Source organism: Myotis davidii, unplaced genomic scaffold, assembly GCF_000327345.1.
Source record: "Myotis davidii unplaced genomic scaffold, ASM32734v1 scaffold818, whole genome shotgun sequence".
NCBI lineage: Eukaryota > Metazoa > Chordata > Mammalia > Chiroptera > Vespertilionidae > Myotis > Myotis davidii.
The window spans coordinates 456,437-469,384 of record NW_006289814.1 but is presented as its reverse complement, the minus strand read 5'-3'; the positions used below and the strand labels follow the sequence as shown (position 1 = coordinate 469,384).

The 12,948-nt window shown below is 39.2% G+C and overlaps 1 protein-coding gene across 1 annotated transcript in view; it reads left to right on the top strand.

Moving 5' to 3' along the window:
• Positions 1-3,951, top strand: part of LOC107182890 (membrane-spanning 4-domains subfamily A member 8-like) — an 18,114-nt gene extending 14,163 nt beyond the window's left edge. The window contains exons 6-7 of the mRNA XM_015563129.1: positions 2,735-2,848; positions 3,023-3,951. Of these exons, the coding sequence (XP_015418615.1) occupies positions 2,735-2,848; positions 3,023-3,127 (219 nt within the window). The 3' untranslated portion in view covers positions 3,128-3,951. The remainder of the gene's footprint in view (positions 1-2,734; positions 2,849-3,022) is intronic.
• The last annotated feature ends 8,997 nt before the right edge of the window (positions 3,952-12,948 follow it).

Here is a 12,948-nt window from a genome sequence, read left to right as displayed (position 1 = left end):
TTCCCTCTCTGCAGCAAAGTCCTTAAAACAATTATCTACCTCACAGTCTCCAATTCTCTCCTCTCATAATCTCTTAAACCCACTATTAATCTCTTAAACCCACTATAGACATACTTTCAGCCTCACTTCTCCAAATGCCTCCTCTGCTCAAAGTCCCCAATCATTCTTCCTCTTCGGTGGATTTCCCAGTGGCTTCTAGGCCCTGATGCTATTGTTACTGCACCCATACTGGTTGCTCTCTTCTCTGTCCCTTTTGCAGGTGCTTATTCTTTCCCCAATTTCTCACGCTCAGTCCTCAATCTTCTGTTTCTCTCTCTATTCCCTGCCTTGGCAGTGTCATCCAGTCTGGTGACTTGAAACACTTTCTCTATGACAATGACTTCAAATGCATAGGTTCCCGTAAACCATCTCTCACAAACTTCAGTCTCTTGTATCCAGTTGTCCACTCACCATCTTGAAATTAACCTATCCAAAGCTAATCTCCAGATTTTACTTCCCAAACCTTCTCTCAGGTTGCCTTTTCCAGGTTGATGGCAACTGCATCCATGCAGTTGCTCAGGACAAAAACCTGGTGAACTCATTGACCCAATCTCTGTTTCCTGCATCTCCCAGGAAACTCTTCAGGGAATCCTGCTGGTTTCACCTTTGAGCATCCAGAATCCAGTCACTTTCACCAGTTTCTCAGTCACCAAACTGTCTAGAGCCACCACCACCTGACTTCTTATCTCAGTTCTGCCAATTTCTGATAGGAACTCTTCCATTCTTGCCACCCCCACACTTTTGGCCTCACTCCAGAATAAGGAGGGCTGGACTTCAACATAGCTTAGCAAAAGATGACCCAAGGGACAGGGTGCTCCAAGATCTCAACAAGCATTAATAATACTCTCCAAATAATAACTAAGCTGCTTGAGGAACCCTTCTTCCTCGTGGGAGGGTGCTTTTTATTTTATTTTTCAATTACCGTTGATATACAATACTATATTAGTTTCAAGTATACAGCATAAGGATTAGACAGATATAAGTTATGAGGTGACTACATACTATATACTGTACTTTAATTTACCTCCCTGTGACTATTTTTATAACTCCCTATTTGTACTTATTAATAACCTTCACCATTTTCACCCATCCCCCAAGCCCTCCTCCTATTAGAAGCTTTCTTTATAAAACTGTTTTTGTTTAAAAAACAGATTTGAAAAGGACCAGCATCATTTGTAAAGGCTCCTCCTCCCCATGTTTCTGTGATTCCTTGACTAAAGCGTCACCACCCTGCCATTCCCTTTGCCTAGACACCAACCCCACATCATTGAATCTTCTACTGAGAATGAATCTGTGTCTCCTCGTGCCCTATTTTTGGCTCTTTTCTAGCTCTTACTAAGTCTGATTTAAGTTATGACTACCTCCATCTGTATCTGCCTCCCTCACCAGATTGTGCCTCTCGGGATGCTTTCTCAGTCTTTTGTAGCAAACAGATGTTTAATAAGTGCTTGATAAATTGAGAGGGAAGAGAAGGAAAGTGCTAAGGAGGGATCTCTCCACGAGGGAGGATTTTCTGAGCAGGCAGCTATCACCAATGCCATTTTAAAAATCATAATTGACAAACATTTGTTTGGTGCCTACTGTGTGCCATACACTTTCACTTTCGAATATATTTTTTAATATATATTTTATTGATTTTTTTCACAGAGAGGAAGGGAGAGGGATAGAGAGTTAGAAACATTGATGAGAGAGAAACATCGATCAGCTGCCTCCTGCACACTCCCCACTGGGGATGTGCCCGCAACCAAGGTACATGCCCTTGACCAGAATTGAACCTGGGACCCCTTGGTCCGCAGGCTGATGCTCTATCCACTGAGCCAAACCGGTAAGGGCTCACTTTCATATTTATTCTCTCCTGTAGTTGGAATCCAAATGGTTATTGAGGTCATTCATCTCTTTTCCTTTCTTGATTAAGGTGGATTCTACCTAAACTCACCCCTGATACAGTGGGAGATCCCATTTTCCTGAGCATTGTTGGAGAACAGCAAAGGAAGGGCTTAGATGTCTCCTGGTGCTCACCTGAAATTGACTACTGCTGAATTAGTTTCATTTAAGGATTCTTTTACTGACTGTTTACCCAAGTTTAAGACAGTTCCAATTGCTTCTCTCCTCAAAATGCCACAGTCACAAGCCAGGAAGATTGTTTTACTAACTGACTTTCTCTAAAGGTTTGGAGGAATGGTGGAGGTAACTATTGATGCCTGGATTCGACATCCCTGCTTTGTAATGTGTTAATTTCTCATAAGATACCTTTCTTTGCAGATTCCACTTTCCCTTCATGTTTCTAAGTCCCGTCTTTCTCCTCTATTCATCTTTCTTTGCTCTTTCTGAGGACTGCCCATACTCCCAAATTTCTATTCACTTCCTACACGGAACAGTTTCACTCTTTTACTACTTACTCCAGACCCCATCCTTAGTTCTTGTGCCCTGTACCTGAAACAAATCATTAATGCGTTTCCCTAAACAATGACTATTCTTTTCCTTAGAACAACACAGGTAGTAAGGGTTAAAATAACTCTTTTACAAACACACTTGACCCTCACAAAACCTGGTGAGATCATTTCTCCATGAGGCTGAGATGAGGTTAGAGGTCTTCCTTAAAGCCCTAACCATGGTCCATTGCAGAGCCATGCTTTGAGCCAGAACTCACACTCCCGGGCAGCCCTCATGATGTCCATGTTCCTCCTGGTTTCAGGTCTCTGAAGTAGCTACTTCTGCCGTGCTGTTCATCTTTATCCTCCTGGAGTTCTGCATTGCCTGCATGTCTGCCCACTTTGGCTGCAAACTGGTCCGCTATTCACATAACAACGTGAGTTTTTAGGTTCCTCAGTGGGTGGAAAGATGCCCCAAAGAGTATGAGAACTAATGAGGTCGTCTGGCTACCCCTTCCCACGCAGGTGCACAGGGAATCCCAGAATGTCTAAAGGCCTTTGTGCATATATAGTTTGCACTAATGCACCTCCTGTGTGCCTGTCTTTTTCAGGGTACTGTGGTCTTCCAAACTGTCTACGTGACAAACCCAGTGGCCAATGCAGAACTAGTGAACTCACCACCGTCTTATTCCAGTGAGGTCCAGGATTCCAAATAAGCCAAAGGTTCTAGAAGTGTCGTTCCCTGGAACCGAAATAGAACTCCCTTTCTGGGCTTCTGAAACTCAGCTTCTTCCTTCCCTGACTAACTAAGGAATGTGTCTCTCCAGCTGTTGGCACCTTGGACTTCATTCACTTCAGCTTGGTTAATCATGCTGTTCCTCCATTTAAAAGGAGACAGGACTTTAAAGTGGATTTGAGCAAAAAGGTCGTCCCTAGGACATCCACTTGTGGGAAGTCCAGTGCACATATTCATGTGCTTACCTGTGTGAGCTTATGAGCTAGTGAAACAAATGTCTAGACAACCCCAGCTTCATTCTCCCAATCATTCACTCACTGAATAAAAGTGCACTGAGCATTTAATATGTTCAAAACTCTATTCATGGCAGGAAGAGGGTGAACATGGAACATGCAAAGTCCTTGACTTCAAGGAACTTCTGCCTCACAAGAGAAGAATATGCAAGCAGTTTTCTTTAACATTGAAGGCAGAATGTGGGGATAGTACAGAGAGATCAGAGAGGGAAATGATTTATTCTGGCAGTGAAGGGGGAAGCAGAAAACAAGCCTGGTTGAGGAGGCAGCATTTGTTGGAACATTAAAGGAGGTAGTGTGGTTTTTATATTGTTGTTTTTTAGTGCAATAACAAACCACAATTTTGAGAAGAAGTTTGGAGAGAGTCATCCACTAAAATTATTAGGTTTTTTTTTTATATGCTGTTAGCACCAGTGCAATGTTACTAAAGAATAAACATTGTCTTAAGATAGCTTCCAAAGTTATGAGGCTATTGTATCTTCATTAAATAAAGGATAGTGACTCATTTAAAGAGAAATGGTTATATCTTTAACTTCTAAATTTGCACACTTTCATTTACATATTGTTATCCACGATGGCCAACTGGCTCCCTAAATGTTATGTGCAAATAATAGAAATAATCTCTCAATTCCAGGTGCCATCATATTTTCCTCTGCTACATAGCCTGGCAATGACTTGTTATTTTATTACTAAATACAAACTTATTTTACTAAAAGGTATTTTTAGTTTCTGACTTTACCTAAGAACTTTCCTCTCAATAGCTTGCTGTTCGTAGCTCTGTCTTTTTCTGCACCTACATCTTTTCTGATTAGAGAGCCTTAGGCTGCCCATCCTCTAGTCAGGAATGGCTGAGGGTCCAAGCCTCCAGTGCATTTTCTAGAACTTAACAGGCCTTAGGAAATGACAGTCAACAAAAATGACAGATGGAGCAAGTAATAAGCTGATTTAGACCAGCCCTCCACCTATCTGTTTTGTAAGCTGAGCCCAATATTAGTACACTGATCTCCCCATAAGGGGTTGGCTTATTTGGACCATTCATGGAAGGCTGGATTGTCAGAGTAAGTCTGGCCCTGTCTCCCATTGTTGCCTCTCACTGCCCCATCCAATTTGACATCTTCTCTCTCCACAGATCTCCAATCCTCCATGTTGATCTTACACCCTTTTCTCAGAGCCTCCTTCCTGACTTACTGACCTCTGAGTTAACATAGACACTCCAGATGTGTCTTACCTCCTACATGTGCATCATCTCAGAGAAAGCATCTTCTAACACATCTGGTGCTTCTCCAGGGAGGGATGCCTCCCACCTGCGCTGCTGAAATCACCATGGGGCTAGTTGGAAAAGGGCCCCTTTCTTATCCTGCTACCTACTCTATTAGTTCTGTGTGCTAGCCCCTTATCCCCAAAGGCTCCTTCATCAACTTGAGGTGATAGCTCACTGCCTCCACCCAGTAGGCAATAAAACTGTGTGCTTGTTCTGCATCATCCCACAAGTCATTACTCTGCACACATCCCTTTACTCCAATTCTCTTTAAAACAATGACACATGAAAGCTAGAAGAGGCCTTGGAGTTCTCTGGATAAATGCAAACCCCGAGGTAGAGCGGGCAGAAATATTCCCAGGTTATCAAGCCAGCTAGGAGCACAGGCAAGACCAAAACTCCAGGAGACTAGTCCAGGGCTCCTTGAAGAAGCAGAGACATGGTGGGAAAAGCAATGTGATTAAGGTCAGAAGATAGGTTTTTGTTTTGTTTGTTTTGTTTTGTTTTGTTTTATGGGGTGTTTTTTTTTTACCTTAGCAAACACTACTCTCAATCTTACGTTCTCCAACACCTTCATTCCTCATTCCAAAGACAATGTCATCAATGCCCCTCCCCCCACCATGTTGCCAAGCTCAATGGTTCTTTTTCTTTCCTTATCTTTCTTGATCTCTGCAGGATTTGACCTAACAATCCACTCTTAATTTAAAACAGTCTCCTGGTTCTGCTCCAGTGTCTCCACATGCCCTCCTCATTCTTCTACAATAGCTCCTCTTTCTCCTCTTGTGCCTCAAGCTTTGTTCCCCAATATGGCACTTCCCTTGGTCCTCTTCTAATTCTACGTACTCATTTCTAAAGGACTTGAGATTCAAATGTGCTAATCAGTGCATGAAAATACTGCAAAGTATTTATATCACTATCCAACAAGGCCTTGGTTCCCAGGGCCCACCAACAACTAATTGGGATTTCTTATGAAAGAGGTTGTCCTATATCCTGCCTCATATGCTGCCACTCTTTTTTATTTTTAATATATTTTATTGATTTTTTACAGAGAGGAAGGGAGAGAGATAGAGAGCTAGAATCATCGATGAGAGAGAAACATCGATCAGCTGCCTCCTGCACATCCCCCACTGGGGATGTGCCTACAACCCAGGTACATGCCCTTGACCGGAATCGAACCTGGGACCCTTGAGTCCGCAGGCCGACGCTCTATCCACCGAGCCAAACCGGTTTCGGCAATATGCTGCCACTCTTATTCACCAGTAGGAAGTCCTAGCCAAAGCAATCAGTCAAGAAGAAAAAATAAAAGGTATTCAAATTGGATTAGAAGGAGTAAAACTGTCCTTACTTGAGATAAATAGTACTCTATTAGAGAACCCTAAGGAATCCAACAAAAAACTACTAGAACTGATAAATGAATTCAGTAAAGTAGCAGGATATAAAATAAATATACAGAAATCAGTTGCATTTTTATACACCAATAGTGAACTGACAGAAAGGGAAATGAAGAAAACATTCCCATTCATAATTGATTAAAAAAGAATAAAAACCTAGAAATAAATTTAACCAAGGATGTAAAGGTTCTCTACTCAAAATATTATAAGACACCAAAGAAGTAAATTGAAGAAGATCCAAATAAGTGGAAACACATATCATGTTCATGGATTGAAAGAATTAACGTCATTAAAATGTCCATACTACCCAAAGCAATCTATAAATTCGATGCAATTCCTATAAAGACACCAATGTCTCACCGTACTAGAGGCTGGAAGTCCTAAATGAAGATACTGGTGGGGTCATGCTCCCTCTAAAACCTATAGGAGAAAAAGCCTTCCTTTTGTCTTCCTAGCTTCTGTAAAGTTGCCTGCAATTTTTGGCATTTCTTGGCTAGCAGTTGTATCACTCCAGTCCTCCATCTTCATGTGATGTTTTTCCTACATGTCTCTACTCCATCTTCCCACTGTATATGTCCCTCTCTGTATCTAAATTTCCCCTTTATTAGGACACCAGTCACATTAGAATAAGGCCCACCTGTTGATCTAATTTTACCTCTATAAAGATTCCATGTACAAATAAGGTCATATTCTGAGGTACTGGAGGACTCTAAAATATCATTTTTAGGGGACCCAATTCTACCCATAACAGCACTCCGCAGAAAGCTCTCAAGTGATTTTTTTGAACTTAGAATGTTGGGCATATCTTCTGCTTTCAAAGGTGGACTCTCGTCACCAATTCTTAGAAAATAGGAAACAGTGCATCAGGCCTCCTATAGCATCATGCTACATATATAATGATCAGAGTTAATAAAGGATAAATAATAATAACTTATTAAGGGATTACCATAAGCTAAGTGCTGTTCTAAGTCCTTTAAATGAAATATTGTCATTTAATCCTTGCATCTACTCTGTGGGCTAAGGACTATTACTTCTGTTTTGTAGGTGAAATAAAAGCACAGGGAGAGCGATAATCTTGCTATTGCTACATTGGCATTATGCCTGCTTCCAAAGTCAGGGTATTTCCTTCTTTCAGATGAACCCCCTTCACTCAGGCCAATCCCCTCTCACTTGAAATAAAGTGGGCATTCAACTTGACCGTCCTGCGTTCCCCCAACTGACTGTATTTATCCATGTCAACTCAGAATAGCTTTGAAATAAAAGAGTCAATGTGTGGTCAAATTGCACTCTTTATTGAAGAAGTAGGAAAAAGGAGTACCAGAAAGGACTTCATTAGAATGCATTTCTCATGAGGTAGCTTGAAAAAAATTACAATTCTTCACTAATTCACAATTAATCTTTTGTTCTTGGATGGAGTCACACTGGTTCTTTGTAAATTATGAAGTGGTGGAGGTGTGGCATTCTGACAGTGAGAAACCTGGAGTGAGGTAAGTGATAGAAAATTGATCATTATTATACTCTAAAATAAGAGTCTTGACCTGAGCTTTTGAATCAAAACAAGATAAAGTAACAGCAACAAACAAACAATTAAACAAACATGTAAACTTAGAATGTGACCAGTTGAAACCATAATGAAAAGATCGCACCTACTCTGGCCTGGGGGAGTCAAAGGCCCATCAAATCTATGGCCCATCAGAAACCAGCAGTTTTGATAGATTACAATAACCATATTAAATTAAAATATTGCTCTACATAAAATGACTTTACCTTTTGCTGGACTCTAGTGAGTCCAAAATTCCTCTTGGGTTCTCTAACTTCATGTTGTAGGTCAGAAGGAGAAATATCTGAACAACCATTGGAGTGGAGAGCTACCTGGCTCACATTTAAGATTTTGGGGCGTCATTGCAGAAGGCATTCTAATGGAAACAGTGTCATTTTCTTTTCCTGAGTAAAACTCTTGTGTTTTTTCTTTTTGTGTTTCATTCCTAGCTGAGCGTTAGCACACACACACAAAAAAACCTGAATGTGCATAGACATTTTGAAGAATTTTATAATTAAGTGAAATACAGATCAGTATTTAAACCTAAGCTCAATAGTTATTGCTATATGTATAGCAATATAGGGATTAGAAATAAGGGAGATGCAGTTTATGAAAGTAATTTTCATGAAACTAAAACCTATGTTATCTAGCAACATCGAGTGTGAAACTGATATATAAAACATCAATAAACTTCCTAAATATATTTCAAATGTATCCTCTTCTCTTTATTTTTTGTTGTTCAAGTTTTAGGTACTCAGCACTAGGCTGTCATGTGGCCTGTTGGGCAAACACCTAATTATCCCTATCTCTAGCCTTATTTTTCTCCAATTCTATCTCTATTTTGCTGAATCATGGGGACACTATGATTGACTCTTTCAAAACTACTCTACTCCACATTTATCTAAATCCGCATGGCAGCCCCAACCCCTTTGCCATTATTCAGTTCAGAGATGGGCTAGTGTGAGGCAACTGGGCCAATGGGAGGTAAAGAGAGGCTTTCTTTTGGCTTCTGAGAAAGAGAAGCTAGTTTCTCCTGCTGGATGTGAACCAGGATGTATGCTGTCCTAGCCATTTTATGATCTCCAGGTAAGACAGCCTTATAAAGCTGAAAATAGCAGGGGAAAACAGAAAGAATTTATAACATCAGTGACCTTCTGAATCAGTTGAGCCAGAAGTACCCCCTGCTTATAGACTTGCTGTTATAAGAGATGACATATTTTGATTATGTAATTTGCTGCAGAAAATATTCTAATGGAAACAACTACATAACCATAAAGTCTGATCAAGCAACATTGCTGTAAAAAACACTTCAACAGCACTCCTGGCACTTCCAGACTAAATTACAAATTCTTTAGTAAGGTGATTGAGCCTCAGTATGATTTGGCCTCAATTTGCTTCTCCAGCTTCATTTTCCATCACCCTCCTCCACATACTATTCTATAGGAATTCCACCAAACATACTATTCTTCTGGCTCCAGGCCTAGTTTTAGTTTAATAATTTTAAAATACTTTAAACAAACTGTATAGGTAAAGAGATAAGATTATCAGCCATTATAATCATAATCCTCTAAAGTCTTAGGGTTCATTCTTGGTGGTGTACATTTTATGGGTTTGGACAAATATATAATGACACATATTCATTATTATAGTATCATGAAGAGTATTTTCAGTGCCCTAAAATTTTTCTGCTCTGTGTCATTTCATATCTCCATCCTCTGGGAAATAACTGATTGTTTTATTCCAGAAAAAGTAAAAATCTCCATAGTTTTGTCTTTACCAGGTATCACATAACCGGAATCATACTGTGTGTCCTTTTCCAATTGGTTTATTTCACTTAGTAATATGCATTTAAGGTTCTTCCTTGTCTTTTTATGGCCTTATAGATGATTTATTTTTAGCACTGAATAATAGTCTATTCTATTGTCTGGATGGAGCACAATTTGTTTATCCATTCACCTACTGAAGGACATCTTGTTGCTTCCAAGTGTTTGGCAGTTATGAATGAACTGCTATAAACATCCATGTGCAGGGTTTTGTGTAAACATAATTTTTCATTTCTTTTGCATAAATACCAAGGAGCACAATTGTGAAATTGTATGTTAAGAGTATGGTTAGTTTTGTAAGAAACCCATCAAATTGTCTTCCAACGTGGTTGTACCATTTTCGTTCCCACCAGCAGTGAATGAGAGTGCCTGTTGTTCTGTATCCTCTCCAGATTTTGGTGTTGTCAGTGTTCCAGATTTTGACCTTTCCAAATCGTGGATGACAGTCATTTTATTTTTTAAAGATCAATTTGGCTATTTTGTGTCCTTTCCATTTTTGTGTAAATACTAGGATAAGCTTATAAAAACATCAGCCGAGATTTGGTTGAGCTTGTCCTGAATTTTAGGTTAGTTTGGGGCATATTATCGACCAGACATGGGATGTTTTTCCATTTGTTTAAATCTTCTTTAAAAATTTCTCTCAATAATGTCCCCTAGTTTCTGGTGGACAAAACCATGTTGAAAAACATGTTTTTTTTAGTTCTTTTAGCACTCTTATAATAGTTGATTTAAAACCACATTTTCTTAGTAAGTCCAACATCTAGACTTCCTCAGATACAAATTGTATTGATTGCTTTTCCCCTGTGTTTAGGCCATCATTTTCTGTTTCTTTGCATATTTCATAATTTCTTTTGTTAAAAACTACATATTTAAACATATTTAAAAGAATATAATGTGGCACTGTTGAAAATCAGATCCTCCCAGGGATTGTTTTTTGTTGTTGCTTTTGTCATACTGTTTAGTGGCTTTCCCGAACTAAATGTATAAAATCTTCACATTTGTCATGTGTGGGCATTGATGTCTCTGCTGTGTTAGCTTGGTTGTCATTACATAATTGGACATAAATTTCCTTAACTGCCTTGAACCAATAAGCTTCCCAGTCTTTGCTGAGAAGCTGTATGTGTGGTAAATCTTAAAAGCTCTGGGAGACAGTTTACACCTCTGCCTTAGCCATCACTTCCTGCTTCCAGATAGCCTCAGGTCAGCCAGAAGTGGCAGATGAGGCCATTCTCAGGTTTTTATTGGGCATCAAACATCCTTGCATATGCACATCACCTTTTTATTTCTAGGTATTGTCATGGTTTCAATGGATGTTCCCTACGGACATCCAGGAGAAAAGTTGTTCACAATGACTGAGCTCTGAGTGAGGTCAAATTAAGGAGAGCCTTGCCAGTAGGAATTTCCAGGGAGCTACCAGACAAATCAATACCAATTCTCTTGGAATAAGTTTTTTTTTATTGTTTGTTTGTTTTTTTAATGGAGGGGGTAGGGGGCACAACTCCAATTTCATCCCCTTTCCAATCCTCTTGAGATTGTTAGGTTGGTATTTTTCATAGGTACTGTTGATTCATTTAAAGCAGCACTTCTCAACCTGTGGGTCGCGACCCCTTTGGGGGGCGAACGACCCTTTCACAGGAGTCGCCTAAGGCCATCGGAAAACACATATATAATTACATATTGTTTTTGTGATTAATCACTATGCTTTAATAATGTTCAATTTGTAACAATGAAATTGGGGGTCACCACAACATGAGGAACTGTATTAAAGGGTTGCGGCATTAGGAAGGTTGAGAACCACTGATTTAAAGGGAAAAGGGGAATGGGAGTGGAGAAAATTACAACACAAAAAAGCTCACTGTTCTTATCAAGAATCAGCCATTCTTTTTTCTCAAGTGCTCATTGGATTGTTGCAAGTCTTTGATTAATTTCCAGAGTCCTGAAAAAGTTGATTTTGACAACTTTTGCCAATGTCCTCATTTACTTTATGAGGTAATGGATTTTTAGAGATTCTATTCTTCTATTCCAGGAGTACTCTCCTAACGGCCCTCCAAAACTTTTATTTTCTGACGGCATCTGAAGATCTCAAACTTTGGAAACCAACATTCCATAACTAAATTTGAATTAGCATTCATTGTCCCCACATTATGGGTATGACCTGTGAAACTTCTCAGTCTCTGTACATTTCCTCTATTAATCTCCTGGGAAATGTAAGTTTAAAAGACATAATTCTTTCTTGTAGTTTTGCCTAGGTTGTTTGACTTCAGTTTTACACAGTATCAAGCAAGAAACATTTCCATACATTTTCAGGTTACTTTAGTTTAGAAGTAATACTTCTGTTCCCCAATTCTAGCTAAACTCTATTCCCTCAGAGAAGGTTCTTAACAGAAACTGTTTCATCCTTATCTTAAAACCAGAAGCAAAATTACTCACTCTCGTCACAATATTCTGTATGGTACAATGCTTTCACAATCCAGTTGATAAGTAAGCCTGCAATGATCATTTCTGAGATGGTGCTGAAGAGTAAAAATTGTAAAAGCATACTACCAGCCATCTGAATCAAAAAGGAAAGAAATATTCCTCATATTAATTAACCATTTAAAAATTATACAAGAACCACATTTATTGAATATTTACATATATACCACGTATTATGTTAAGCACTTTAATTCTAGCAATGCCCTACAAATTGGATACTTTTATTCCTATGTTACACATGACAAGACTGAAAAGTACCGAACTAACCTATTATACCATGGGCTATTGGAAGTCTTCAGGATCTGGTACTGAGTGTTTATTATTTTTGTTTTGTTTTTCTGTTCTCTCTTTTGCTGATCAGAGGATGATTGCAGGTTCTATTTTCTTTTAACATATGCGTTATAAACATTATTATACGTAATGGATGGAACCATTCTCTCTCTCTCTCTGCACATTTCTACCATGGCCTAAAGTAGGAGTTTCTGTTCTCTTAGAAAAGAATGGCTTTGGTGCTTCCCAAAGCTCTTCACTTACAGATCCTCAGGTGAGAAGCAGGGATTTTTCTAATTGGTGATTTTGAGAGAAGGAGCCCAGTTCCTCTGGGTTCTCTTTTTTTCCAGAATGGTTTGTATTTATGACCTCAAGTTCTCCTTAACATATGATAACTGTCTGGTCCTAGCATAGGGAGGCCGATGGTTTATCTGTAACTAGGTGGCTGAGATTCATTCATGAGGGGAGGTACCAGCAAGCTCATTTGGCCAAAGATTTAAGACTTGTTCTCCAACTATAATAATCAACAATAAAGCAGATAGTTTTATCTACATCTGCTTGATTCTTGTATTTTATCTCAGTTGGTTCTGAACATGAGAGAAGAGTGGATGGCTAGTTATTGGCCTCCTATACTAGTTTTCTAAGGCTGCTGTAATAAAATGTCACAACTGGGTGACTTAACACAACTGAAATTTATTGTATCAAAGTTCTGGAGGGTAAAAGTCAAAAACCTTTAGAGGAGAATTCTTCC